Source organism: Ochotona princeps, chromosome 5 (assembly GCF_030435755.1).
Source record: "Ochotona princeps isolate mOchPri1 chromosome 5, mOchPri1.hap1, whole genome shotgun sequence".
Classification (NCBI taxonomy): domain Eukaryota; kingdom Metazoa; phylum Chordata; class Mammalia; order Lagomorpha; family Ochotonidae; genus Ochotona; species Ochotona princeps.
The window spans coordinates 52,615,710-52,634,284 of NC_080836.1; the positions used below are offsets into that span (position 1 = coordinate 52,615,710).

Below are 18,575 nucleotides of genomic sequence, written 5' to 3' on the forward strand. Positions count from 1 at the left end.
CCTTTTGAGTCATAACTCCAGCTGTATCACTCTTGGAGCTCTAATGGAGAAAGCAGATAAAAATGAAAACTCTTCAGTTACCATTGGCGTTGAAAAGTCCATGCTTGGGCCCGGAGGCGTGGCCTAGCGGCTAAAGTCCTCTCCTTGAACGCTCCGGGATCCCATGTGGGCGCCGGTTCTAATCCCAGCAGCTCCACTTCCCATCCAGCTCCCTGCTTGTGGCCTGGGAAAGCAGTTGAGGACGGCCCAAAACTTTGGGACCCTGCACCCGCGTGGGAGACCCGGAAGAGGTTCCTCGTTCCCGGCTTCGGTTCGGCGCAGCACCGGCCTGTTGTGGCTCACTTGGGGAGTGAAACATCGGATGGAAGATCTTCCTCTCTGTCTCTCCTCCTCTCTGTATATCCGGCTTTCCAATAATAATAAAATCTTAAAAAAAAAAAAAGTCCATGCTTGCATGGTGTGCCCTTGCCTGAACATAATGAAACACTCCTCTTACGCTGACTCAGAGCACTCATTCCCCCAAGAAAGCAGACTGAAGCCAAGCACTTTGTCTGTGGTGGCCCTGCTGGTTAATGACAAGACCAGGGAGATCCTAAAACCAAACTAAGCATCTTCAAGATCTTGAAGGCTGTAGTGATTTTCTTATTATTTAGAATGTGAGTGTCTTGTTTCTTGCCTTTTCTCAGAGGCCCCAGATGGCTTGGAAGTGGCATGTTCAGGAGTCCTCCAGCCAGGGGCAGCCCATTCAGGGCAAGATGGCATTGTTGATGTCAGTGAAATTGACACCCTGGGTCTCAGAGACAGACTGGATCTAGACCAGTGGTCAGCTGTGCCCACCTCCCCATCAAGCCTTGGAAGAACCTACTGGAAACTTCCTGGACATGCACAGAAAAGCTGGGACTGTCCCTGGAGTGATACCTGCTAGGGGTCACTCTGCAGGTCACGGTGTAGGAGTTGGAGCTGTCTCTTTCCTCTCCTGCTCAAAGCTCAGTTTTGGCCTCCTCTTGTCTCTGGCTGCCTGTTGGTTTATCTCAGTATTTTGGCACTCGTGTTATAGGGATAGCTCTTTCTTATGTACATAGAAATGTACTTGAAAAATGACTGAATGAAGTCATTGAAGCTGGGGAGTGGCTAGAGTGTGTTGGGATCCTAGAAAAAGGGTATGCAGGGAGAGGTCAACCAAGGTCTCAGGCAGCAAGCAAGAACTCAGCCAGGCCTCTGTACCCCTACCAGCAGCCAGATTGTGGAAGGTATGAGGGCATGACATCCAGGAGCTGCCACCAAGACCTGCTGGGTTAGAGTAGACACTTAGCCTCCTGCTGGGGAAAACATCCCCATCCCACGTTTGAGTGCCTGGGTTTGTTTCCTGCTAATGCCAACTCTAAAAGGTACAAGTAGCTGGGTTCATGCCACCTACATCAGCAACTTCGCTTGAATTCCTAAGTCCCAACTTAGCTTTGACCCTGGAAGTACAGTTTTGGTGGTTGTGGGCATTTGAGGGGATGAATTAGCAGATGGGAACTCAATTTGTCCATCTCTACCAGATAAAGCAGTACAATCTGCTGCATCACTCCAGAAAAGCTACTGCCCTCAGGCTTATGCTGAATTGGGGAGACCCTCAGAATATATTTTTTCTTTTATTTTAATTGAAACATGATGTGTACCTAATTAAGTGGAGCACATGATGTCTTGATACATATGTAAATGGTATGATGTTCAAGTGAGGATCAGCATATCTATCTCTCCAAATTTTTGTCTTCGTTTATAGTAAAAATATTTGAAATCCATTCTTCCAGCATTCTGCAATGTATAGCCTGTGCCTTGTGTACCCTGGAATGCCAGGACTCATTTCTTCTCTCCAACTCTAACGTAGTGCCATTTGCCCTTCCCCAATCCCTGTTGCCTTGCAATGGCTATTCTACTTCTCCTATCCATAAGGATAGGAGCTGCCCCACATTCTGAAGGGTTACTGATGCACTCATGTCTTACTGATGCATGGTCTGTTACATCATAGCCCTGTGAGAAGATAGTCCAGTTCTGAACTCTCCATATCCCCGTGCCTCTGGGGAATTTCACCTGCCAGGGGTAATGCTCCCACCTTCATGTGTTGCCCTGAGAAAGGGCTGTGCACTTCCTCCACTGTTTTCATTATCTCGTGCTGCTGGGTGCTGCGTTCCCTTGGATGGGCAATGCTGAATATTGCTTCGGGCTGATCCCATAGACTCAGTGTGCACTCAGCCCAGAGGGAGCCACACTTGGCTTCTCAAACCTGTACCCTCAGTCCTTGTCTCTTCCAAGCCACACAGACATAGAACCATCTGGTTGAGTGTTTGTCATTGTTCAAACCTGGCATCCCCATGCCCCATTTCCTCTCTAGTAACCTTCAGAAAGTTTCTCCCTTAAATCCTAAGAACAGTGCTAGAAGAACCTCCCATTCCACAGGTGGCTGTTGAAGGTGGTTCACTTGTATTCCAAGATGACCTTGCAGCTGTGCTTATCTGCTGGAGCAGCCAGAACTGCAGACTGTGCATGTGTACTCCCTGGGGACACAGTTCCTTTTGTTCCTGGTGGTCTAACAAGCTTGTCTGGTGGCATAGGCTATGCAGTATTTTATCACCTGTCCAGGTACTCTGAGTCAGGAGTCCAGGCAGGACAAGATGGCTTGCCTCTGCCCCCTGTGCTGGTTTGTCCTCTGCAGGGAAGATGCTGATGGCTGGAGTTGATTTGAGCACGTGAAGCTGGCATCAGAGGCAGGGCTCCGTTGCACCATTGCTGAGAACACCTGGACGTGCCTTTTCTGTGGAGCGTAGGCTCCTCCTGGAATGCAGACAGCTCCTGAGAGGTGGATCCCAGGGAGAGCAAGTGTGGAAGCTGCAAAGGAAACCACACAGCGTGACCTGCACTGTGTTCTCTTGGTTACAAGAGAATTGTGAAGGTAGCACACATTCCAGGGCAGCTGAAAGCACTTACTGGCTTCAGGTGATGGAAAGAGAGTGTCACGTTTCAGAAAAACATATGAGAGAAGAGATAGCATTGTGATCACCTTTACAAAATGCAGAGGGTCTCAGTCTACTCTCTGGGCACCATGTATACCTCTGCCACATGTACTGTCCTTATCTGAGATCTCCAAAGTCTTTTCTGCTTATGGCATCCACTCAAAGTCCAGGACCCAGGACATGAGCCAGCACCCATGTGATGCCCTGGCACATTCAAGGTGAGGATTTAGCCACTAGGTGATTGCACAGGGCCTTCCAGAGAATTCCTTATGTGTACTGTCTCTGGTTCCTACTCATACAGCCTCAGGGCTCCCAAACCATTCCTAATCTGCATAATCTCTGTCTCAACACAGGAGGATGTTACTTAAGCCATTGATAAGTTTCTTATGTATTAATTACTCTCAAAAGCTCTGTCAAAAGCTCTGTCAAAATTATTGTCAAAAGCTCTGTCTGCTCAGAGATTCTGCTCTATCTTGGACCCTTTTTGAGGTTGCTGTGACACAATATCCTTTAGCTTTTCTGAGCATCCTTCCTAAAATGACCTGTGAAGTATCACCTTAAGTTTCCCTGGAGTTGCTAGGAATGATTTTGCTATCATAACCTTGGCCTTTTTGCTCTAAGGCTTTCTTCACCTGCTGGTGCTCTGTATTTGATCGTTGACAGGAGGCCCTGTCTGAAAATCTTTCACTGGAAGAGACTGAGAAAGAAGAAAAATAGCTGTATTTCTGGGCTTTACAAGACCTGGACCCTGAGTTATACTTATTCTAAATTCTGATTTCAAACTCAATGACTGCTTTGTCAGCTCATCTGCCTCTGCACCCTTCAAAGATACTTAAGCAAACAGAGGACACTCTGTTATTCTGCCTGGAAATCTTAGCCAGAGAGACCCTCGACTCATTAGGTGCTTTTTCCGTTTTCCACACTACTGCAGGCGTTGCTGTTGCTAAGCTTTCCACCTTTACGCAACTAGAATCCATGTGCTCCATCTTCCAGGAATATTCTTTGCACTTTCCTCTAAACCCACGTTAGTAGTTCCCTTGAACCCTACCAGGCTCCCCCTACCTTCCAGGCCTCATGTTACAGGTTTTTCTAGAGCACACCTCGCTTTCAGATGCCAGATTCTCTCCTAGTTGTCTCTGTATACTGAACTATGCCAAACCTAACAGCCACCACCCATACCATTTTACTGTGCCTTCAGGTGCCCCACAGGCTGGGATTAGGAGCTTGTCGAGGGTGCAATGGGAATTCATTGTTTCTGCTCCATGATATTCAGGGCCTCATCTGGGAGCAATTGAGCAAGCAAAGTGATTTGATGGTGGCTGGAAGGGCGCTTGACTGGCTGGGCCCTGGAAATACCTGGAGACTTCTTCACTCCCATGTTGGTTGATGAACTGGGAGGCCCAAGGCTGAGATGAGCTGGGATGGCTTTACAGAGCACTCATTCACATCACTGTTACTTTTCTTAACTTGTTCTTTAAAAAAAAAAAAAGTTTGGTTCTGATTGTGTGGCTCTCTGTTCAGTTTGCTGGCTTACTACTTTATCAGTAGAACCTTTTCTTTTAATAGTGCCTGGTATAGGAGTTCACAAATCAAGGCACAACAGGGAAAAGCATGATCTGTTCTGATGTCCTGCAGGTAATAGCGACACATGGCATAGAAGTCAGGGGTTCTAAAGGATGGATGGTAAGAATCAAGTCTCTCTCCTTTGACCTTTAGTCTTTCAGATGTGTTTTCTAGAAATAGTTTTGTTGCTACTTTCTTGTGTATCTGTCAAGAAAGAGACTATGCATTTACAAATCTTAGATGTATTCAGGCACCCCCCCCACACACACAACACATCTATTCTTTTATCTTCACAAAATTATATAGCACACTACTTACTCTCTGTAGTTTACCTCTAGTTGTCAGGGCAGGTGCTTGATGTAGCAGTTGGAATGCCTGCATCTCACATTGCTATACCTGAGTTCGATTCCTGGTTTTGGCTCCAGCTTCCCATCAGTGTAGACCCTTGCAGGCAGCAACAATGGCTGAAGTAATTGGATTCCTGCTAACCATGTTGGAGACCTCTGTTGCATTCCTTGCAACCTGCTTTGGCTTCAGCCATTGTAGGTTATCTAGAGAGTGGACCAGCAAATGGGAGCATGTGTTCTCTCCTTTCTTCCCCCTCTCACTACCTCTCAAATAAACATTAAAAAATTTAAATATAGAGACCATTCCTTATAAATAGTGCTGCTTTCATAGCTGCATACTAGTCCCACCTTATCAAGAAACAGTCCATTATCATTCTACTTATGGACATTTGAGTTATTTGCTGTTTGTAATTGTTGTTGTATTTACTATTACAGACAGACAGCAGTGTGTGCAGTTGTATTCAAGAGGAAGCAACACATCTACTCCCTATAGGAGATTCATTGCTCAGTCAAGGGAATACATGTTTTAAAATCTGATAAATGCTTCCAAATTGCTTTGTACTGCAGTTGTATCATTTTACACATCCACGAGCAATATTTGAGAGACTCAATTTTTACCTCTCTCATCAAGTAGTATGTGAGCAAGCTTATTGAAATTTTGTGAACTCTTACATTTAAAAGTGTTGTACCATATTAACAGGCCTCTCTATAATGAGTGACATTTAGCATCTTTTCATTTACTATTTCACTTTACAGACTGCTTTTGAACTTGTTCTTGGGAGATGAAATCTGTTCAAAGGTGAAACAACAAGCAAATGATTTAGGAATACAGAAATTCTGATATCAATCTTATTCCATTCAGCTGTTTTTACTTTAATTAGTACAGATTCTCTGTCATGTGCAACATAAGACATCACAATTAAGACAATGGTTGGAATGCCCCCGTTCTGTATTGAGGTCCCTGGGTTGGGTCATTACTCAGATTCCAATCCAACTTCCTGTTAATGTGCACCTGGGAAGCAGTAGGTAGTGGCTCAAATACTCGGGTCCTTGCCTCCCATCTGGGAGACCCAAATGGAGCTCTGGACTTCTAGCTTCAGCTTGTTCCAACTCTGGCGATTATAGGCATTTAGAGAGTGAATCAGCACATGGTGGGGGTGGCGGGCAGGTTGTCTCTCTTCCTGTCACTTCTCTTTCCTTTGTGTCATGCTGGCTTTCAAAGAAAAACAGAATTTTAAAAAGTGCTCCATTGGTTTTAAAAGGTTGGCTTTGTGTTATAAATACTTTAATCCTATTTTTGTAATCTCCACTATATTAGAAGCTGTTGTATTGAAACTGATGTTTTCTTATTAAATGAACTATGGTTAAAATTAGATTCAGCAATGGCATTTATGGAACAATTAGAAATTTGAATATCAACTGGGTATTTGGGAATTACTATATATTCTAGCTGTGATAATGATATTGCGATTTTGCTTGAAAAATAGACTGTATCTTTTAAAGATGCCTACTGGAATATTTATGGACTTAATGATATGGTTTCTGGAATCTGCTTTGAAATAATTCTTGAATGGATAGCATTGGTTGTAATAATTATCAAAACTGGATATAAAGTAGTGGTATTCTATTTTTTACATGCTTCACATTTTTCTAGAAAAATCTGGAAATTTAACAAACAAGTATTAGGTTCATACCATGTAAGACATAGTCCCTGTGTTGCAGAAAATAGATACTTCCCAATGGTGAGAAACTTCATCTATATGTTCTCTGTAGTTAGCCCAGTGTCCAAAATGCTGTTGGCATATAGCAGGTGCTCAGCACACACAATTTCTCCCCCAAAGGCTGCTCTGTTTTGACTTTCACCAATGGCGGCCCTGAATATGTGCCCCATGAGACAATAGCTGGCCAAGTGATTAGTTTCCAAGGAAGATGGAGTCTGTGGAGTCTCATGCATTTGAGAATCAGAGAGGTACTTCTGGAGAGTTGCCAGCCATCAGTATTGAAATTCCTTAAAAAAAAAAGATTATTTATGCTTATTGGAAAGGCAGATTTACAGAGAAAAGGAGAAACAGAGAAAGAAAAATCTTCCACCCTTTGGTTCACTCCCCAATGGCAGTGCTAAGCTGATCCATAGCCAGGAGACAGGAGCTTTTTCTAGGTCTCCCACATGGGTTCAGGGTCCCAAGGACTTGAGCCATCCTCCACTGCTTTCCCAGGTCATAAACAGGGAAATGGGTTGGGAGTGGAGCAGCTGGGATGTGAACCAGTGCTCATATGGTCCTTGAAGGTACAGGATTAGGATGTTCAGCTACTGCCCCGGTCTCCAGCAGTGACATTCCTAAGATTAAGGAACCCAAGACAATGTTTCTAAATCAAGAAAAATGGTCCATATAACATGGATTGCTTATTTTAGGAACCTATAAGGGATTTGCTTAGGGTTAACACAAAAGATTATGGAGAGGGCTGATCATCACACAATCTTCTTAGATGATTCACCAGGCCTTGTATACTCCTCTCTGAGCTGGTTTCACTTGAAGTCCAGAACAACAGGGTGCACAGCAATGTGCTTAATGAACAATCTCTCATGAAGAAGTGATGATGATGCTATAAACCAGGAGAGACTTGGAAGTGGGGATCCATAAAAGGAAAGATCGGGAAGGCAAAGTGTTGTGTTGGTCCCATAAATGTGTTTGAGAATTTGATAGCTCAGGAGCAGTGAAAATCATGTTTATGTTTGCCTGCAGGTGTAGTGTAATTGCTTCACGATGAGAGGAAAGATTCAAAGAAAAACACTGAGATACATCCTGCCTGGAAAAAGACTTTTTTTGAAAAAGTCTAAGTGCTGTGTTACAAAGGCCATTTACGTCCTCTGGGTGGGCTGGTCAGTTGTCCGAATGCCACATGCTACCAGCAGCCCGTTGTCACAGTGAAGTCTCTTCTACTAACATCCATGTACCACCAGGGACATTGTGGAGACCTGGCTCTTCCTGGTGGTGTTTAACATACATGCCTGTCTGACTTAAACCACTTGTCTACATGGCCTCAAACACTAATGGCCCAGCTTTCCTGCTGTGAGGATTGGAGGCTGCCCAGTTGCCCTCAGGTGCCAGCAATGTTGCCCCTTCCAGTAGGATGCTCCAGATTGCTTGGTGCCCACCATTCCTGCTCGCTCTCAAACCCTGCAGACTCTTGAGGCTGATCTCCATGTTTCAGAGAACACCTGGTCCCAAAGCCAAAGAAATATGATGCAGGAGAATCCAAGTAGGCGCACACCAAGCCCACCTCTTTTTTTTTTTTTGGCCACACACCAAAAGTTCTTTGGCGGTCACGTGGCACACAGGTGTACTGTGTAAAAGGAAGTAGCTAAATGGAAGCAAATCAGGGTCTTTCAAAGAGAGGCTTTCCAGACAAGCGCTTCTTTTTGCTTTGAAATTAGCTGATTCAGTGCCATTCACCTATTGAGAAAGCAAGCACATTTATTTGTATCTGCATCTACAAGACCCAAGGGCCTTTTCCAGCTCTGCCAGAGCCTGAGCTTGTGTTTTCAGGGGATGGAGGAAGCAAAGAAGCCCACGTGGTTCTATCAGCCACAGATGCACATGTGAGTTGTTTCAGAGGCAGCCACACCCCAGGCAGGGATATGAAACACAGCCTCTTTTCTAAGACTGTGATCTCAGAGAGCACACTTCATGGTTCCTCTAACCCTGAGCCTCCACACTTGCTGACGCCCAGAGTTGCTACTGTTTACCATGTAAACAAACCCACGTTCCACGCCAAGTCAATATCTGTGCGCTGAGTGTCCAATCTTTTCTTTCAGAAATACCGACAATACATGGCAGGACTGCTGGCTCCTCCTTATGGTGTTATGGAAACGGGCTCTAACAATGACAGTAAGTGACAAACATGAACATCTTGTATGGAAACATTTGTGGGGGAGTGTGTTTTCACATGGCAAAAACCAAGTCCCACACCAGTGTGACAGCCTGGGGCCGCAGACACCTTTGTGGGAAAGCTCACGCTTGGAGTATTTTGGCAAATCGTTAATGTTGTGTGATTTTTGTGGTCTTGGCTGATGGAAAGAGGAGGAATTCCAGGTATTCCTAAGCATCCTTAGAACACACCTCCAAAATGTCTTCATTGTGGAGTGAAATCCAGTGTTGTTTCAGTGCCCTTTTGGAAATGGGATTCATGAGCCATGGGTGTCTCCACCACGTCTAGATACCTCTGAGCTTCTTTGGGCTCAGTGGATCAAGGAGAGAGGCAGTGGGAGTCTGGATTCTTAGACTATGGTCCTTTCAAATGCCAGGCCCCTGTAGACATCAGTACTGTCATCACACACATGAGCAAGGCGACAAAGGAAGTTGTTGGAAAGCTAACTTGCTCAGGAACCTGTAGTCATCTTCGCACTATGAATTTATACATCAAAACAATATGTTGTATTCACCAAGTACAGGCATAATAATATTATACATTAGATGTATAAAATCACACATCCAGGTCTCTTATCAGTGTTGTGTCTCTGGCTGATTGTAACTGAAAGGAAGCTGTCTTCTGCTGACGCTATCTTCTGGGGAGTCTTCTGTTTCTGCGGGGTGTAGTGTGGGAGGCCTCTCTTTGGCTGGGAGTTGCTCTGTGTGTCTGAGTCCTCTTATTAAGCTCTCGTTTATATGCAGGACATAAGGAGCCCAGTACTAGAGATGGCCAAGCTGGAGCATTTTAGCCTCCAAGCCCTGTGATGTATCTGGCAATCCTCCTTCCCCAGACATCTTCAGAGCCACAAAGTCATTGTCCAGTCGCATCCTGGCTCCTGGACTTCCCACCCTTTGTCACTCTCTGCAGGTGGTCCTCCTCCCTGCTTGCCTTTCTGACCCAGCCTGTGGCTTTCTTCCATCCTACAGAGAGAGAGAGGGAGGGTGGGATGAGTCTTCTCTTTTTCTTCCATGTTCTCAACTGCAACTTTTCCTTTCTCCTGGCTGAGCCTGAGCTGACTGGCTGGTTAGGTGCATCTGGTTGGAAACCCCCAATGGGCTGTCTCCTGGCTGCATGACCTGGGCAGGACAGCACCTCCTGCCTGCGTCTCAGTGATCTCAGAGGATTATAGTGAGGCTTGGATGAACTTGACCAAGTCGAATGTTCACAAGAGTGCTAGGCACACAATAAGCACCCGAGGAGTAGTATCTATTACACTCTCACGTCTGTCACTTTCACCCCTCACAACCAAAATCTCTGCTCTACCCACACTTTTTGAATAAACCTTCATGATGTCCATCCAGTAACCAACCCCCCCCCTCTCTCATTTTGCCTGGTCCTTCTGGATTGCTTTGAGATTTTCCATGCTCAAGCGTCTGTTGGGTCCGGGCTCCTGCTGCATTCTCCTGGCTTGCTCAAATCACTGGTCACGTGCATTATTGTTTCCTGGTGCTTCGGCCCCTTCCCCAAAGCCCCACATCACACAGGAGTCGGCCCTGGATGCTCCTCCTTTGTTACTCCCCCTGGACTCTCCTGTCCATGTCCACAACTGATGAAGTACCTCCCAAGCCAGCACAGCACCTGGGAGCCTCAATTGCCAAATGACTACTGCTCCCCATTTGTCCTGAGAGTCCCTTGGGCCTCTCCCCAGGTCAACATCACATCCTGATCTGCCCTAGTTGCAAACTACCCACCTGGAACCCCATTTTCAAAGCCTCTGCTGTTCTCTTGCTCTGCCAGGCTCTAAAGCTCAAGCAGCTTTAGGTTCCTCCTGCTCCTTCCACTCAGCTGTCCACCACCTCTCCATCCTTTGCAGATGCTTGGTCTTTCATTCCTGTTTCCTCTGCAGCCAGCAGGCAGCCAAGGATTCCACTGACTCACTGTCTCTGAAGCATCAGTCAGACAACATTGGTCTACCTGGCATCTGATTTCCAGGCAACTTTCTACTTTGTATTGTGAACAATGTCAAGGATATAGAAAGCAGAAGGCCTGGCATAGTAAACACTTTGACTTTAATCATTTGTTTTAATAAGAATATTTATATGCTTGGATATTCTCTCGTTAATAAATTTGTAAATACTTGGGCATTAGTTATGGATAAATTTTTTTCTTTTCTTTCATCTGCACATTGTACCCCAGATGCTTCAGCAGGAAGTTTTTGAAAATGAAGTCTTTTCTAGCTGTAAGCACAATATCACTATGTTGCGTAATGACTGATTAGTGATTTCCTTAAGAATGCCCATCACCCAATCCATATTCAGATTTCCGATACTGATCCCTCTGGTAATTGAACTCCAGTGAAGGACCATGCCATTGCCTCTGGGTTTTGTGTCCTAAGTATCTTTTAATTTTGAACATTCCCCTTCCTTTCTTGTTCCTAATCCTATTACTCTATTGCCCAGAATTGTTTAATGCTTGTCCATTTCCTGCCATGGAAGATGAATTTCCAAAGCTTTGAATGCCTAAGCCCAACTTTCAAGTTCTTCCACGGTCACAATTAATCTTTTCTAGTATTATTTTTCTACACATGCACTAATTTCCAATCACTCAACTATGTGATTTGGAAAACATGATATTGATTTTCTTGACACTCTTAGGAAGTGAGCTGCATTTGTGCTCCTATACTCCTCAGATGATGACTGGATGGATGCTGAACAGAGGGATGGCTGGTGAATAGATGATAAATGTAAGGCTTAGGTGAATTTCAGGGTTCTAGCATGAGATCACCATCGACTCTTTCCAACAAATCTAGGAAGGGGTGACAAACATGCACGTTAATATTTGTTTCACACCACGAAGCTCTTGGTCCTCCTGCTTGCATGCTCAAGCTTCAGTCCTGATACTGTTCCACTCTGGAGACCAGTTATTTCATTAGGGAATGTTTCCAAAGAATCTTTCATTCTTACCCATCTTACATACTCTATTCTGCTGTTTAGGATGGGTGTTCTATTCTTTTAATGCCTTTATGATAAATCCTGTGTGGCCCCTTTGGAAAACACAATGTGCTGTTCCCAGAAAGTGGAAGTACTATGTTTTTGCATTACAAGACACCTTTCACCGCAGCTCTTGTAGGCTGCTAGATGCAAACTACAGCTAAAACCCATCCCAGTGCGTCTGTCTCTGCAGTATTGGGTTGCTTGTGTCTGCTGCACTAGGGACCTTGCGTTTTACTCCATCTGTGTGATACAGTATCCAACAGCAAGTGGCAAGGAATGGAGGATGCCTGTGACAGATGCTTATGAAATGTTTGTTGAAGGATGAACAAATGGTGAATAATTCTGAATAAGGAAAGTGAGACAGTCTTGCAAAAACAGCACCTTGCTCAGGCTTGACTTAAATCAGCAGGATGTTGTCTTACTCAACGTGGAAGTTGTATTGTGCTGGCTTTTATGTGCTCTTTGTCGCATGTTCAAATCACTGGAGCAATGGGAAGTAGTAAAAAGTTGATCTGAATGAAATTACGAGTGTTTTGGCACCCAGGTCAGTAGAATCCATTGCTTACATTGTATAAATCAGTGCTGAGTTTCACTTCTGGGATAATAAAGCATGTGGTCCGGAAGCAAAACAAACAGATTTTTGTTGTCTGGGCATGTGGCCCTGCTCCTGATTTTTCATGTGATTCATGTTATAGACTTTGATCAATTATGTTATTTCTCAGTGTTATTATTTAAATGCATATGAAACACAAATTGAAAACATCAAAATGTTACTTGGGTTGGTTCAGCAAAGGACTTTGGTTCCATTTTCAGGTGGATCTTACAATTTATGGCTTCTCTGTCTCTCTTCCTCCTCTAGGAATCCCTGACAAGGAGAACGTGAGTAACTCCTCTCTGCCTAACTTCTAAAATCTGTCATAAGGTAAAAAAGTAATCACAGTCCCTCCACCAGCAAGGAGAGTTCTTGGTCCACACTCAACAGAGCAATAAATATATATATTTTTAATCTTTTTCTGGCATCTTTGGGGAGTTGCTTTGAAATATGGATGGGAAAGGGCAATTGCTCTGACATGGTCACTAGATGCCTGTGATATTTAGTCTGAAGAAAGGTTATTCCAGGGGCAAATGGTACAATTTCAGTGTGTTTCCTTTTTCCCATGATGTCTGTGGCAGTAGAACAAATTGCTAGCTTCACAGCATGGTGGAAGCTCATTGCTTCTCCTTAGTAGGAGTACAAACTGTGAAATTCAAGGTCAATTGATGATTTTGCCTAATTATATCCAAGTGCACTAAAAATCAACATTTCTCCTTGGAAACTGAAAATAATTACTTGCTACAACTGTTTATGGGAAAACAGGTGAGAAATTGGAAGGTTTAGGTGGGGAAAAAAAGGCCTCACCAAGGAAGAGCATGCATTCTAAGGGTGGTGGTGGTTCTGAAGCACATCTTTGTATGCAGATGATAATATGATTCCTGTTACGTAGGACCTAAATTTAGACAACCACATGAAAGGGCTGATGATAGAAGTGTGTGGTGAGTGGTCTCCAGTGGTGCTTGGCGGGCTCGCAGGTGCACCACCATGGCGTGTGGTCCTTATGGCTGTGCTCAGAGTGACAGGCTTATCGCTCAGCTTTCCCTGCTTTCTGTCCTGGGTCTCTGGGCAGATCCACTGTCTTCATTCAAGGCATCTGATTTCCAGAGCCAGTGCGAAAGATCTGGCTCTGGCATTCTCCCATGGCCATCCCCTTTTTATGATGTGGCTTCTAAAGAGCTTGTTGGGGAGCTGGCCCACAGCGGTTGCAGCATGGCAAGTCTGGGACAGAGATCTAGCAGTGCCCTTTCAAATGTCCCACAGAAATCTTACCCGATTTGACTCCACCAAGAGTTTCATTTCCTAGCTGGAGGCCCACGCACAAGCTCTGATTAGTCTAAGCATCCAAGGCAGTTAGGTATACTGAATGAGATAATTTGTGCAAAGTGAGGGGATGGATACAGTACAGCTCAGTTAGGATTCTTTTTGTCATTGTTTTCCCAAGCCTTCCAGCATTTCCTTGCTATCTTCTCTTCTCTGCAAAACATCCTCCCCTTCATCAAGGAAATTCCTTTTACATTCCTACAACCCTCTTTAAAATCCCTTTCTTGCATGAACCTTGTTGTCAATCTTTGGCTATTAAAAAATCCTTGATGTGTTGTCCATAGCTCTAGGATGGTTCTTGCAGATTCCAAAATAACAACAGGCTTTCTAGGCTAAAGCAAAGAGCTGATTCTGCTACCATTTTAGATAGACATGGATATCCGCCCCCCAACACCCATGCTTTAACAAATAATTCAGAGAGCATTAGTCAAATAAAAAGATGATAAAAGGGCTTTGTCCTCTCTTATCAAGAGGCTGTGGATGACATGGAGTGCCCACAAGAATGCCCAAGCCCTGGGAGGTTGAAAATGTTCTAGGCTTCAAAAGGCGGCTCTGGTTCTCCAAGGGGCTCCATGACCTTTAGTTGGATCCCCTACAGGGGAACAAGAGGCACCAGACTCTAAGCAGAGGGCCTAACAGCTGACACTCTGTGCTCACTTCACGACAAAAGAGGAATTTGAAATTTGCAGAACATCTGGTATGATGAGCTGTTCACAACAGGCCATTCTGAGAGACATGGGGGACTGGGCAGGCTGTATCCTTGCTATTGATGGCAGTCTAGGCTTATTTGTTTCTGGGGCATTCCAGGTCAGATTGCCTGACAATCAGGAAAACACACTTGTTCTCCATTAGCAAAGAGAGGGGTGGTAGCTCAGCACGTGCTGTCAGGAACGCTCTCCAGTGCCAATCAAAGTAAAGCAAATGAGATGAAAGACATTCGTGAGTGGTGTTGAAGCTCTATAAAGATAAAAAGAAGCCTAAGAGTCTTAGAGTGGTGTTAATTGAAAACTTCTCCTTTGGAAGAGATGAGTCGTGTTATGATAATTTCTTTTCTTCTTTATCTTCTTTAATTACATGCTGAGCAATTTTAAGTCCCCGTATGTTTCCAAATAACAACAGTATGCCTGTGCACTCAAATAAAAGTGCTTTGATTATTGTCTCGGTGTCCAAACATTCTTTATGGAAAGGGTATCTTTTCCTTTTCTCTGTCTACTCAAATTTTGTTAATCACCATATTTAACTTTGATGAAATATACAACATCAATTCATGGTGTTTTTAGCTGCTTTATGAGCTCTATTTTATTTCTAGACTTGGACTTACCTTGAACAAAAAAAGAGCTATCCTTTCATAAGTGACTCTTTTGTATAAACAAATGGGCTAGCAGTTACTTGCTGGATTATTTTTACTTATTACAATTGATTAAGAAGTCATTTAATGTTAGTTGACGTAGGACACTGGAAGCTGTAAAATAGTTCATAGAAAATATTAGAAAATTAACCAGGGAGCTATTAGAGCAAATATACAATTTGGGTAGGGTTGTGATTGAGAGAACTCACCTCCACAGCTCCATTCCTTAAACACTGACTTCAAGCTAGTGGGAGCCAGGAACTCAACCCAGGTCTCCCTCATAGGCGGGAGCCCAATGACTCGAGTCACCACTGTTACTTCCCAGCATCTGTGTTGGTGAAAAGCTCGAGAGAGGAGCCAAAGCCTGGAATTGAACCAAAGTAGTCTGGTGTGGGGCGTGGGTGGTTAACACTAGCTGAAAGTACACTGCTAGGGCTGCTGAGTCTCGAAAGATGTTTTTCTTTGCTTCATTTAAGCTACATTTGTTTTCCCTCTTCCTCTGACAGTCTTTAACACTGAAGCTGAAAATCACAATTACAAGCCAGCGTTAGGTGTTGGGGTTGCCCCTTGAAGGATTAGGCTTGCCTGTCTTTGCTGCTTGGATGGTTGGTGTTGCGTGCTGTGCTCCCACCTTTGAGGAGACAACTGCTGTGAAGTGTTAGTGCTTTGGAAGATTATACTTCCCTTCTTTGGTGGAGAGGGAACCAGAGAAATAAGCTCAGGAGGATTTGACAAAACAGTCTCATCTTCTGATTTATAAGCATCTTTCCAAATGGATCCTTGGAAGGATTCATTTTCCAGATAGTAATCAGGGAACTTACAAAGTGTGGCAAAATGGAATAAAAATATCTATTTGGGCTCAAAAAACTTTGAAATCTATACATGTGGTATTTTTTCCCTGTAGTATATGTTTTCCAGGAACTCTTTGAAAGTGTCTCATTGTATTGATAGCATGCTCAACAAATTCCTGCTAAATTCGGAAAAGTGTTGGTTGATATGGATCGTGACCATCTCAGCACTCAGAGATGTTGCCTGCACGCTGGAAGGACTCACACTGATAGATAGATGTGAGTGGGACAGGGGTTACAGCAAATCAAGTCATGGCCTGTGATGGTGGCATCCCATATCAGAATGTCTCTTTGAATCCCAGAGGCTCCTGTTCCCATCTAGCTCCCTGCTAGCGCACCTGGGAAGACAGAAAAACATGGCAAAAGTACTTGAGCCCTGTCATCCATGTGGAAGACCCAGATGGAGTCACTGGCTCCTGCCATTGACCTGCCTCAGACCTGACTGTTGTACTATTTGGAGAGTGAACAGATATAGAAACCCACTCCTCTCTTCCCACCTCCTCCCCCGCCTTTCTCTCTTTCCCTGTCTCTCTGTTGTTCTGCCTTTCAGAAAAAAAAGTAATATACATAAATATTTTTATAAAAAATAAGAATGAGCAGAGGCTGGCATTGTAGCTCAACAGGCTAATCCTCCACTCTGTGGTGCCAGTATCCCATAGGTGTGGCAGTTCATATCCTGGCTATTCCTCCCCCAATCTAACGGCCTGCTTACAGCCTGGGATAGCAGCAGAGGATGGCCAAAGTCGTTGTGACCCTGCACACATGTAGGAGATCTGAAAGAAGCTCTGGGATTTAAGCTTCAGATCAGCTCAGTTCTGGCTGTTGCAGCCATTTGTGGAGTGAACTAATGGATGGAAGATCTTCTCTCTGTATCCTTCTCTCTGTAAATCTGCCTTTCCAATAAAAATAAACCAATATTAAAATTAGAATGAGAAAGCTTAGAGATACTCATGAGCTCGTCCCTTTAAAGATTATTTAAGGTAGGAGTTTCTCAAAGTTATAAAACTCCTGGGCCATATAGATGAAGAAAATTTTTTTAAAAATCTTTCTTTTTTTCCCCATTTTTAATTATATTTTTGACAATCTTTACATAGTTAATTAGTGTAAAAAGGTTCTAGGGCTATAGGAAAGTGTGTAAGACTATTATTTCTATATTGTTCCCTTCATGTATCTGAGGTAAAGGGGGATATTAAGGGAAAAGCCCCACCCAGTTTCCCACCCTCCCCAGGTCCCGGATGTGGGGCATGCTCAAGTGGTTTTGATAGTTCACCAGTTATGAAACACTGCCAGTCTCACCACTCCAAGCACGATGAGGTCTTTGAAGAATCCACTGATTGATAGAGTTTGTTTGCCCAGTATTTCGCTGCCAACATATAGCTGAGATGGTTGACTGACCTGTTCTGTCTTCTGTCTTTTCTTGATTAAAGTTCTGAGTCCAGCCGTTTGATTGGGGAGATCCCCAAAGAAACTTTGTTTGAGGTGTTCCCAGACCAAATTCTTGTATGTATTATCAAGTACAGGACCCAGCACAGTCCATCGCCCCAATCATCTGGTGGTTGCAATTGCTGGGTTGGTTCTGTTTTCAGCCCTGACTTGCACTGGAACCAATGGGTGTTGCAGTCCAGCCTGGTTCTGCCCAGCACATACTCGGCCCTCACATAAATCAGTAGATGAAGAATAATTTTTTGAAGAATAATTTTTGAAATTACTAAACATGTATTTAAATTGTAATGTGTAAGGAAAAGCTTATATGGTTTGACTTCCCTAATGAGCAATAAAATATGATAAATAAAAAGTAAGTAACTATTGAGGTCAAAAGCTTAGGAAATTTTAGGGAATATACATTTATTTCTGTCACTTGTTGCTCATTTGTATGGTCGGTGAAGAGAATTTAGAATGTTTTTCCCCTGTTACCATTAAAAGTGGCTGTCATAGCGTAATGCATGACCAGAGGAAGAAAATAGTAACCTCGTGTTCTTGTCCACTCTTCAGATATTTCAAAAACACAATCTCAGTGAAAGAGGGGAACACCTGTTAACTCCAGCTTCAGAATGCTTGATGAACTCAGACCAACATTTTCCTGTGGAAGGTGGTTTTAAAATGACTGACTTGGGAGTGGCCATCAGTGGTGAAGATGCCAGTTGGGACCCCACCCCCCCATCCCATATCAGAGTACTTGAGTTTAAGTCCTGACCCCAGCTCCCTGGAGATGCAGACTAGCGAAGCAACGGATGATCATGGCTTCGTAGCCAGGTCCCCAACACCACACTGGAGAGTTCAGTTGAGTTCCCAGGTGCTGGCTTCATTCTAGTCCAGCCCTGGCCATCGTGCACACCTGGGGAGTGAACCCACAAATGGAGCTCCCTGTCTCTCTGAGTCTGTTTCCTCCTCAGTGAAATCATATAACAATGACTGCTGTGGATCCAGGGTTCCAGCTTTGTCTGGGATATCCATGGTTCCACCAGCACCACTGCTGTTCTGGAACACATGTGCTGCTGAGCTCAGGACGTGAGACTCTCATAGGAGAAGCAAAATAACCATGTGTCAGCGACTCAGGGACTCCTGAGCCTGCTTGTTCCACTTGTGAAGGACAAGTTGCTTATCGCCCAAGTCAAGATTAGATTTCACAGCGCAGCTGACCCAGTCCTGGCAG

At 44.1% G+C, this 18,575-nt stretch overlaps 1 protein-coding gene across 4 annotated transcripts in view; it reads left to right on the forward strand.

Annotated features, from left to right (window-relative positions):
- RAPGEF4 (Rap guanine nucleotide exchange factor 4) overlaps positions 1-18,575 on the forward strand; it is a 339,309-nt gene that overhangs the window by 196,329 nt on the left and 124,405 nt on the right. For all 4 annotated transcript variants that reach the window (XM_058664642.1, XM_058664640.1, XM_058664643.1 and 1 more), the window contains 2 exons: positions 8,724-8,796; positions 12,671-12,690. In XM_058664642.1, coding sequence (XP_058520625.1) covers positions 8,739-8,796; positions 12,671-12,690 — 78 coding nt within the window. In that variant the 5' untranslated portion in view covers positions 8,724-8,738. The remainder of the gene's footprint in view (positions 1-8,723; positions 8,797-12,670; positions 12,691-18,575) is intronic.